The sequence below is a fragment of the Armigeres subalbatus genome, chromosome 3 (genome assembly GCF_024139115.2).
Source record: "Armigeres subalbatus isolate Guangzhou_Male chromosome 3, GZ_Asu_2, whole genome shotgun sequence".
Classification (NCBI taxonomy): domain Eukaryota; kingdom Metazoa; phylum Arthropoda; class Insecta; order Diptera; family Culicidae; genus Armigeres; species Armigeres subalbatus.
In genome coordinates, this window is record NC_085141.1 from 189,527,439 (window position 1) to 189,539,690 (window position 12,252).

General features: G+C 40.2%; 1 protein-coding gene across 4 annotated transcripts in view; it reads right to left on the reverse strand.

Moving 5' to 3' along the window:
• LOC134219091 (uncharacterized) overlaps positions 1-12,252 on the reverse strand; it is a 123,554-nt gene that overhangs the window by 19,340 nt on the left and 91,962 nt on the right. For all 4 annotated transcript variants that reach the window (XM_062697785.1, XM_062697784.1, XM_062697782.1 and 1 more), the window contains one exon: positions 5,622-5,846. In XM_062697785.1, coding sequence (XP_062553769.1) covers positions 5,622-5,846 — 225 coding nt within the window. The remainder of the gene's footprint in view (positions 1-5,621; positions 5,847-12,252) is intronic.

Here is a 12,252-nt window from a genome sequence, read left to right on the forward strand (position 1 = left end):
CACCTATGCGAAAAAAAATATTCTTAACGGCAAATGAGCAATTTCGGCAAATTGGGTAAAATAGTCTTGTTAAAATAAAATGTCAAAAATTCATAAATTTTTATATGTGACCTCAAGCAGAATATACATTAGTATAAAAACATGACGTATTTTCTTTCTAACTTGAAAATTTATTGAAACTTATTTCAGTGCGCCGACTTAAGAACCATCAATCAAGTTATAAGTTTCCGCACACTGCACTGTTTGTTTGCAAGCCAGTTTGTGAGAATCGCAACTCTATTTTTATCGATGTTTCTGCATCTGGCTGAAACTTACAAGGTTTATTTCTATATGTAGATGAAACTATTTGGCAAAATAATATGATGGGGAGAGAGGGGTAAAATAGATCTCCAAATATAAATAATTACGAAACCAGAAGATCGTAACCACACTTCTTAGATTTGATTATTCCGACCCAACTGGCAACTAATCTAGCGATTTTGCTAGTTTCAGGGTTTCGACTTTTCGTTTCAATGAGACCAAAGCAAGCGTTTTTCGGGCCAAGGGAGAATATTTTTCCGTTGTTTATGTTGAGGATCATTTTTCACCCATCAATCTTTTCTCTAGAATCAGCCTTGGAAGATAAACGAAAATCTTGCTTATTAGATGAAAATCCTTTTTCGTTTCATTACAATTATCGCTCACTCTCTTTTCGCGAGAATTATCGCAGAGGCAGAACAATTATAAAATTGTATGGCCGCGCCGGGATTCGAACCCAGAATAGTAACAATAATATCTTTGGGGATGCGCTTACTCTAGCCACACCACCACACTATCTGTATGGAAGTGATAAGTTATTTGTTCCACATAAGCTACTACCATTTGCATTTATGATGCCACGAAAAGACCCGAATATGAAGAAAAAGAGCAAACTAACGTTTGGCGGCAATCAAAGTGAGCGATAAATGGTTATCACTCTCCAGGCAGTTTTTCTTTTCAATCAAAGGTAATTGCCTATTTCCGGGGTAAACCACCCGACTTGGACGTTAATTTACAATGTTCAGAAAACTCAGATGTGAATATGTATATTATGTGGAAGATTTTGATTTGAAAAATATATTGGAGGTAATCACCTCTCTTCGATGGGACTCGAATCCACGACCCACAGAACGATAGACTGATGCTTTAACCAACTAAGCTACGAAGGACCTCCGTCGGTCTTTGCAAATTAGCAGCTACTGAACGAGCTCAGAAATTCCAAATTGGACGCATAGTCAAATCACTCGCAATCCATTTCTCAAGCCAATACTTCCACATGTGTATTGTACACGTCCACATTAGAGGAGCGTGAGTATTTAGAAAGTCTGGCGGCTATACACATTCTTCATCAGCAACGGTACTGATCAAGTGAGGTTGTGTAAGCTATTTGCCAGTCTCTAATGTGAACGTGTACAATACACATGTGGAAGTATTGGCTTGAGAAATGTATTGCGAGTGATTTGACTATGCGTCCAATTTGGGAATCTCGAGCTCGTTCAGTAGCCGCTAGGTTGCGAAGGCCGACGGAGGTCCTTCGTAGCTTAGTTGGTTAAAGCACCAGTCTAGCGTACTGTAGGGTCATGGGTTCGAGTCCCATCGAAGGGAAAGTGGTTACCTCCAATACATTTTCCAAATCAATATCTTCCACATAACGTACATATTCACATATGAGTTTTCATAAGTTTTTCTTTTCCAAAAAGCGATTTCTCCCCGAAAATTTGTGAGGGAGCATCTTGTGCTCCTGAGATTGAGTGAGGATTACGAATCCTGGCTAGTTTGCTTCGAAATTTTTCCAAGCATAGTATTTTATGTTTTTTTTTATCTGTCAACAATTAAATACTTCACAATCTCTCAATCTCAAAAAATAACGTGAACTGGTTATCTAGTCATGTCATTTATATAATATTCCGGCAGAGGTATTGTAAACCTAGCACCGTCTTAAACTCCCGTTCAAAAATATTGTTCCACCAAAATATATTTCCACCAGTTCTTCCATATATGGGTGACGTCTTAACTGCAAGAACGATGGTTCAAGAACGACGTAAAGCAAAATCCAATGCTTTAGCTAGTTTCCATCCATTCGGAAGTGTGAACATTTGTTTTGGTACTTCAACACGGTAGTCTATTCTTCGGTGAAAAAGCAATAGATAGATTTCTCAAAAAGTATTGCAAGCTGTTACTACCCAAGTACTACTTCTTAGCAAACCACACCTTGGATGGTTGGTTGGAAAAAATGTTCATATAAGGTTAGAAAAGATTTTAAGAGAAAAAGGCTGGTATTGAAAGCATCCTTTCTACACATCAACTACACAGTCTTATTAAGATACTCAAGCACTTTCAGGTGGTGTAAATTAAGCCGAGAATAAAACAGTTTTGCTTGGTAATCTTTTAATTAATTGATTAAGCGATCTACAATTTATAAACTTAGAAACGTGTATCCTGAAATTTGAAGTATTTTCATGAGGGGTTTGCTTTAAAATCGTCAGACAATAGTATACTCTATCCTATACACATTACATTGTTACGCTCTCCGTGAAAAAAAAAATAGCTCGTTGTAGAAAAAAAAGTTTTTTCTCGTATCGTGCAAAATGAATGCAACTTTGTTAAACTTTGGAGTTTTTTTCACACAGTTGTGTAAACATAGAATCGAGGGTATTCCATTACCTATGAGATAAAATTGGCCAACCCTTGAAAATATATACACCCGATTAGAACTGGTATGTATTTTCTGCTAGAACTCACATAAAAAATTGATATATTTTTTGACATTTATTTTCAAGGGCTATTTTACCCTACACTCCCCTAATAAAATCCTGATTTTTAGTTTCTACTTAGACAAAAAAGTTTGAACAGTTTTCACCAGATCGGAAAACATCAACATACGTAGGGTCGAAATTTGTTCGAATTTTCTTTTGAATAAACAGTGTTGCCGAAAATTAGGATTTTCTTAAAAATTCTTGAGTTGGCGCTTCTGAATTATATATGAAATGAAAGCTCTTTAGTACCTTAATTGCCTTACGGGTTTAGTTTTCTATCCTAGATCTGTTGGTGAAAAATATTCCCTTTGGAAAAACGACAATTTTTTAACGAAAAAGTTCAGTTTCTCCTAAAGTAAACAACTTTATAACCATATTAACCACTTGGTATAAAGTACTAATTGAGTAGAAAAAGCGTGCAGAATTTAAATAAAATCGGTCAGTCATTGCCAAAGTTATTGCATTTTTTTGGTTTCGGCGATTTTTGAACAATAATTTTTGAAGGGCCGTTTTACCCTACTTCCCCTCAATGAAAAAATCTGAAAATTTGCAAAATGTCTTCTCTTACATATATGAACAAACCGTGAAAATTTCATCCAAATCAGAGAATATCGAAACAAGAGGGGGTCGCGCTTCTCGCGAACTGGCTCGTAAATAAAGCATCTTTTGACGGATAAAGTTTCAATTTTTTTCAACATTTTTTCTCATTAGATGACGATACTCCCGGAACATAGTCAAAAGCCTCAAAATAGTTAAAAATAGTGACTTTTTCCGAGAAAAAGTGACTTTAGTGACTTGAGGTCGAAAAAAGAGACTTTTTACTGACTGACCCGACTAAAAAGTGACCCGCTACCAGGCCTGCATCGGTCAGCCGACTGGACAGTGTTGATAACAACCAGCGAGCTTAGGTGCGATATCGGCTCAGTACTTGGAGAGCGAGATAGATAAAGTAATCCTCGATTTTCGCAACAGAATTTAAGCGATCCAATATCAATCTCTATTTTCATCTTCTATCTATCTTTTAATAGCATTTTTATAAATCGATTTTCACAATTCAAAAAGTTGGTACATTGCTTCCAGAGAAGTGCCAAATCAAGAATTTTCCGGTTCAGAATGCTCTAATTTGGTATAAGCATAATTCCCTATCATATTTTCTTCTATAAAATGTGATTGGTGTTTAAAAGCCATAGCTAATCAAATCTTTCTCTTGACGATTCTGAGCCCAGCATTGCTGAAAAATTGTCGATAGAAAGTTCTGTTAATCTTCGACTTTTAAGCCGTACCTAATATACACCCTAAATAAACGCAAAAATCCTACAATCTGCGTAAAATCGACCTGCGTAAAAAGCGACCTCGATGTAATGGCTATAACCATCATCCAGCAGGTTAGCGAACCTTGAGCTAATAATCTACTGTTTCCGAAACTACAATATTGTTCGAAAAACTGGCAGAGAAATGTTACAGACTGATTGAACGGCAACGACCTTTGCACGTAGAGTGTTGTTCGCAGAATTCTATGGTCTAACGGTAACAGAATTGTATGGTGATTGGAGCCCTAACGGGTATACCCGCGACGGGCAGGGTCCGCGACGTTTGGCATAAAGATGTTAGGCATAAGTACGTTAGGCATAATGGACGTTAGGCATAAGGGACGTTAGGCATAATGTACGTTAGAAATAAAATGACCCAAAGAACTGCCTATGACATAAAGAAGGCAGAATTATGCCAAACGTCCATTATGCCTATCGTACATTATGCTTAACGTTCATTATGCCTATCGTACCTATGCCTAACGTCCTTATGCCTAACGTACTTAGGGTCTGTTCAAATATTACGTAACGCAATAGGGGGTAGGGGGTTGTTTGATTTTTGTTACGCTTTGTTACGCAAAATATAGGGGGTGGGGGTCTTCGAAATATTGTTACGCGTAACAAATTATTTCCAAAGGGAAAAATATTTTTTTAAATTCAAAAACTGTACCGGTTTTGGCCATGTTCCTAATTTGGCCAATTTTGCGATTTGGCCAATAAAGCAATTCGGGAGGTTTTAATTAGTTCCAACAAGAGATATATCCTTCACGATTCAACGCTGCTTTTAACTGATCGATTATTTTGGAAAAATATGTATTTTTCAGGGTTGGCCAAAATAGGCAGTAAGTTGGCCAAAACCGGTACACTTCCCCTATGCAAAAGATAATAATTTATTGCACCGTCCTTCAAATTCTACTAAAATTAAGATCTATTTAAAAAAATCGCATTTGTTACGCGTTACGCATAGGGGTGGGGGTGGTTCTGAAAATTGTTACGGATTGTTACGAGGGGGTGGGGGGTTCTTAAAAATAACATTTTTCGCGTTACGTAATATTTGAACAGGCCCTTATGCCTAACGTCGCGGACCCAGCCCTAACAACCCGTCTCCTGTGATGGTTCAGCCGAAAGTGGAAAGTGCCGATACAGAGTCTGATTATCACCTTCTCAGCGGTAAAATTCGCCTGCGCATTGATTAAACTGGAATTTGTCACGGTGAATAAGTCCTTCATCGACTAGGCGGAGACTTGTGCTGCAGATATTTCGGAAGGTGGTGGCATATAAGACCATTGTACTGCCATCAAGAACCCCTTCATCGTGACCAGCGAGATTCTTCTAATTGCACACCCAGGGAAAACAATGAATTACTGGTGAAGTATGGAAGAGGACAGATATTACTATCGATATTACTAAGAAAACTATGTAATTTTTAAATGTATGAAACCCAAATTATTCCAATTATAATGAAACTAGAAAATAATAATCAAAACTCTCAAAACACTTTAATTGCGAGTCAGTAGAGCATAAAACATTTACTTACTTGCAAGGATGTTCTGCTGTCGTTCGCTGGATTTCATAGCCGCAATGTGACACGGCGTATCGTAGAGGCCAAATTTGCCCCCACAATAAAAGCACTGATCCTGGCATAGCCGTTCCGGATGAACGTTGAAGGAGGATGCCTTCTCTGGTATAACCAACGCCACCTGTTGGACCACCTCCTTAGCAACCACCGATTCGGCAGGTACTTCTGGCAAGGGGACACCATCTGTAAAAACAAAAGAGGAAGACCATTTTAAGTAAAATAATCGAGGAAACTAATGGTTGATATTTTTTGTGATCTTGAATCAACCTGGAGCCAAATTAAGAAAAAAATGGGCGTGGGGTGTCAACGTCTGATAAATAACCAACAAATCATCGCCACCTTCCCTCCCCCGGTGAAATATTTTTTATCTTTCCAGCTGACGACGGTTCTACGTCATTAATTTAAAACCCCAACATCAGCAGCAGCCCACTCATTATAATTCACCCTCTTATTTTGCGTTCTTGGAATCTGTCCACGGCTGGCAAGACGACGAGAAAGAGCAGTATCAACAGCCTCCGCTCAAGGACAATGAGTAACAAGGAAAATTCATGTCGCGACAAAAGAAAATGGAAGGGGCAACGTGGGCGAATGGAAATGGTGAAACGATCACCAGGGCTGCCGAAGGAATCGAGAGAAGGTCAAGTTGTATTATATCCCCATAAATTCAATATTTTGATAGGAAATTAAGCTGTCTACTTTTGTCATGCTATTCCATCTTCGATTATGAGGAGCAATTCAGACGACATCGATACACTGATTGGTGACAGGAGGATTGTTGATTTTGTAATAAAACATCTAATTCAAATCTCAAGGGAGAATCAATTAAATTCAATTGCTACGTGGCGTTTTAAAGAATAAAAAGTCACAAGAACAAATGAGTCTAAGTACGTGAACCAATTAGCGTTTAGACTGATCGGTTCAATCGAATATGTTTTTTTAATTTAAAAGGAGCGTTCATGCATTGCGTGCGTTATCAAAGGATTTTCCTTGATAATTTATGTAGAAAGTATGGTAAATGTACTAATGAACGATTTTAACAACTCTCACTTCTGTCCATTTAATTCCACCAGTTAATTTTCGAAAATTAACTGGTGGAATTAAATGGACAGTACTTAATTCGTCTTAGACGGTTTAATACATTCCACTAAAAGAGCTTAATATATTTTTCTGAACTCTCACTTTTTACTCTCATGCACGAACTTCACAATTTAAAACAAGTTTTTGCAATGTACTTGGTATGTATTAGGTCACCGGTAGCGGAGACGCTTGGTACTTTTAATGAAAAGTACGTTTATGTTCGAATATGGGATTTCAATGATAAAATGACTCTGGGTATTTACTGCTCCGAGTAGCACAATTTAGACCGATTAGTTGCATCAACTCAGACATGACTGAATTTGGTCATACATAGGTTAAAGTAACTCGTTTATGGCATATAGCAGCATAATTAATCACATTTATTTTCAGTGCTTATTTCTATTCTTTGTCGGCATTACATCTCCGTACTGGGACATTGCCGCCTCGCAGCTTAGTGTTCATTAAGCACCTTCACAGTTATTATTTGCAGTGTTTCAAAGCCAATTACCATTCTGGATTCTCATATTATGAATCTAACACGAGGATAGGGGAAACTGGGGTAATATGCACCCCTGGGGCAAAACGACCCTTTGGCGTTTTTAAGGACATTTTCGGCAGATTTTCAGGAGTATTTACAACAGCGCATGTAGTTTGCATCTCGAACTACGAATCTAGCAGTAAACATTCTTGAATGTATGTCTTAAACACCACCAAAAAATCCAAAAGGTCGTTTTGCCCCGGGGGTGCATTTTACCCCAGTTTACCCTACTTCATGCCCAGGGAAGTCGAGACAATTTCTAAAAATTCTTCATGCCTGCCGTATCCTAACGGAACTGTCAATTTTATACTTTCGCATCTAATTATATCATGAACATGTACGTCTAAGTTTGGAAGATGATATTATCATTTCCATATCATTGTATATCCTTTAACTTCACGTAGAAGTATTAAACTAAACTCATTAATTAGTATTCAGATTTTTTTTAAACGAAGAAAAACTCCTTTTCCTCCTTTGATTTTGAAGTGAATTGTTCCAAATTTTTATAGTTTATTTGTTTATGTTTATTTAAATGTAATACCAGCAGACTACAGACTGATCCCTATTTATTGTGATACATATCTCCCTTGACAAGTAATACTCGCTATAATTCAACAATTGAACTTTGCAGTGAAGAACACTGCTTCGAAAAATAGCATCGGAAATAAGCTTTTATATTTCATTGTTACGGTCGAAGGATTAGTGACATAATGAACACCTTCTAAATGAAATTATTTCAATTACCTATACAAATTCATACACGTCCTACTCTAGTAGCATAGCATATTTGAAATTGAATGATGAAAACTTTTCCTGTTGGTCTTATACTAGAATTGCATGCTGAACTTTGTGGCTTCACTAACAAGGTGTCACAAAGAGGGTAACTTTCCTTCGTCCTAGCTTTTATACACTAAAACATATCAAACTCTTCCTCCAGGCGTTTTCAAGTCTATTTTTCATGGAGCACATAATCATAACCGGCTCTCAACGTAATCTTTTGAACGCATTTACTGAGTTAATTATAGTGAGCTTTAAATGCCAACACCTGATTACCAGGTGTGGTGATCTACCACTACATTGTCCTTTACCAACTACCCGTCGAGGTAGTTTAGGATGATAAAAACAGGCAGCTCATCGACGGGTAAATAATTATGAATATTTACCTCTCGATAGTTACCTGACAATGTATATATAGCACGTAATTAGAATTAATAAATTAGAGTTAAGGTAGAGCTTGTTCTTCTCTCCACCGACAATATCACATTCCCTAGGAGCTGGAGATGGCTGAGGCCACTCCAGAGAGGACTCGGCTCGCTTCATTGGTGGCAGCGGTGGGATGCGTTGGACATCAGAGGAGCATAAACGGAACAGGAAATGGAACTGAGGTTCGAAGAAGTCGGAAGTCGGCAGTGCCGATACGATAGAAGATGTGGTAAAAGTTGCACCCAGGTCCACGCATCGAATTGACAGCAGTTTGTAAAAGTAGGTATTCTTGACAGGATGTAATGATCCTTCTCGAGATGAGGGCGTTATTGCAATCCTTTGATCACTGCCGGTCCTCGAGAGGTACCTTCATAGCGCAGGATTGCCAAAACACCATTGTTGCATAATTATTTGCACACCGACACATCCTGCTGAAGAAGAAGTTGATCCGAAAAAATAAATGATTTAAATAGTAAATCATTTATTTTCTCATAGGGGATGAGTAATGTGGTGATCTACCACTACATTGTCCTTTACCAACTACCCGTCGAGGTAGTTTAGGATGATAAAAACAGGCAGCTCATCGACGGGTAAATAATTATGAATATTTACCTCTCGATAGTTACCTGACAATGTATATATAGCACGTAATTAGAATTAATAAATTAGAGTTAAGGTAGAGCTTGTTCTTCTCTCCACCGACAATATCACATTCCCTAGGAGCTGGAGATGGCTGAGGCCACTCCAGAGAGGACTCGGCTCGCTTCACAGGGGAACCTCCTTAGCCTAGCGGTAAGATGCGAGGCTATAAAGCTAGACCATGATGAGGGTGGCTGGGTTCGATTCCCGGTGCCGGTCTAGACAAATTTCGGTTTGGAAAATGTCTCGACATTCCCGGACATAAAAGTATTATCGCCTCAAGAAATGTAATTGTCGCTGAAAAATGCAAAAAACAAGCAACAAAAGAGAATAGCGATAACTCTGTGTCCTCATCTGCAGAGGATAAAGACAATGTTGCGTTCCATTTTATTTGCAACAAACATGGAGAGGTAATTATTGTGAACTTTTTAAACTGCGATAACTTGTATATTTCTGAAGTAAAACACAAATCATGTTAACAGATGGTTAAGATTATGTTTAAAGATTGATAACTGATACTTATTTAACCAAAAACATCATCGAAAACCGAGTACCTCGCTAAATGCGCAGAAGGCGATCATTGTCCTATTCTGTTACAGTTTGGGACAAACGCTTATTGCGAGTTGAGTTTGTCCCAACATTTTACAAGAGAGAACAATGTTGTTTTCATTGGCAATGTTGTTATTTTACATTCCCTGGTTAGCCTCATGCAGAGGCGTCGCGTGATTCTCTAACCTGTGCACCGTTTGATAAAAGTTGAATATTTTAAGAAAAACGCGTATAAAAGGGACCTGAAATGACACATCCAATATAAACGATTCATCTGCAAGCGTGATTCCCATATATCGTTTATGTTTCGTCTATCTGCTTCTAAGCTACAACCCATTTTTTTGAATTAAACTCAAACTAAACTTAAAAAAAATAACATCATGAGAATCGTTATGCTTTTTATTATGACATATAGGACATCTATCGATTTATTCAATGGAACGGTATCTTTTAATTTAAGGGGCCCTCCTTAGCCGTGCGGTAAGATGCGCGGCTACAAAGCAAGACCATGCTGAGGGTGGCTGGGTTCGATTCCCGGACCCAGTCTAGACAATATTCGGATTTGAAATTGTCTAGACTTCCCTTGGCATATAGTATCACCATAAAACATATTTTAAGCTCTTTTTAGTGGAATGTATTCAACCGTCTAAGACGAGTTAAGTAACTTCATTTGATTCCACCAATTATTTCGATATCTTTGCAGATACGTATTTCGACCACAACTGTGTGGTCGTCTTCAGTATCTCGTACTTGACTCGACTTGGTCACTCGGGGGCATCAGGGACTATGTCCAAGGGCTTGACGATCGCTCCCCAGGCCATCTGCGAGTTGTGGCGCCTGCCTAGGATGTGGTGGGGTTTGACAGTGGGCCCTGTTAAACCTCTATAAAAAGCTGCATGAATCCGCAAGTAGGCTCCGCCAAAGCGACCGTATGCCGCTCAAAGCGCACAAGCCCAAGTCCTGGTGTTAGGTGGGACGCTAAACAGCCCTGACACGACGGCCCTCCGACGAGACAGGAGGTTTGCGCAGGCCCAATAAGCCGCCTTTAAAAACAACTATTACGAACGACATAGAAGATAATACGTCTCGATACAATCGGCAACGACCTAGGCGACGAATAAAGGATCACGATTGGAAGCTTGGAACATGGAACTGCAAGTCGCTAGGCTTCGCAGGTTGCGACAGGATAATCTACGATGAATTACATCCCCGCAACTTCGATGTCGTAGCGCTGCAGGAAATCTGCTGGACAAAACAGAAAGTGTGGAAAAGCGGGCATCGAGCGGCTACATTCTACCAAAGCTGTGGCACCACCAACGAGCTGGGAACCGGCTTCATAGTGCTGGGAAAGATGCGCCAACGCGTGATTGGGTGGCAGCCAATCAACGCAAGGATGTGCAAGCTGAGGATAAAAGGCCGTTTCTTCAACTATAGCATCATCAACATGCACTGCCCACACGAAGGGAGATCTACGACGAGAAAGAAGCGTTCTATGCGCAGCTGGAGCAGACATACGATGGATGCCAATTGCGGGACGTCAAAATCGTCATCGGTGACATGAACGCTCAGGTAGGAAGGGAGGAAATGTATAGACCGGTCATCGGACCGGATAGTCTGCATACCGTATCGAACGACAACGGCCAACGATGCATAAACTTTACAGCCTCCCGCGGAATGGTAGTCCGAAGCACTTTCTTCCCCCGCAAGAATATCCACAAGGCCACATGAAAATCACCTAATCAAGTAACGGAAAACCAAATCGACCACGTTCTAATCGACGGTAAATTCTTCTCCGACATCACGAACGTACGCACCTACCGCAGTGCGAATATTGAATCCGACCACTACCTCGTTACAGTATGTCTGCGCTCAAAACTCTCGACGGTGATCAACACGCGTCAGAGTCGTCCGCCGCGGCTAAACATTGGGCGGCTACAAGACGGTAGACTAGCCCGAGACTACGCGCAGCAGCTGGAAGTGGCACTCCCAACGGAAGAGCAGCTAGGCGCAGCATCTCTTGAAGATGGCTGGAGAGATATTCGATCCGCTATTGGAAGCACCGCAACCGCTGCACTAGGCACGGTGGCTCCGGATCAGAGAAACGACTGGTATGACGGCGAATGTGAGCAGTTAGTTGAGGAGAAGAATGCAGCATGGGCGAGATTGCTGCAACACCGCACGAGGGCGAACGAGGCACGATACAAACGGGCGCGGAACAGACAAAACTCGATTTTCCGGAGGAAAAAGCGCCAGCAGGAAGATCGAGACCGTGAACAGGCGGAGGAACTGTACCGCGCTAATAACGCACGAAAGTTCTATGAGAAGTTGAACCGTTCACGTAAGGACCACGTGCCACTGCCCGATATGTGTAAGGACATAAACGGGAACCTTCTTACATACGAGCGTGAGGTGATCCAAAAGTGGCGGCAGCACTACGAAGAGCACCTGAATGGCGATATGGCAGAAAACGGTGGCGGTATGGTAATGAACCTAGGAGCACGCGCGCAGGACATGCGACTTCCGGCTCCGAATCTCCAGGAAATCCAGGAGGAGATCGGCCGGCTGAAAAACAACAAAGCCCCT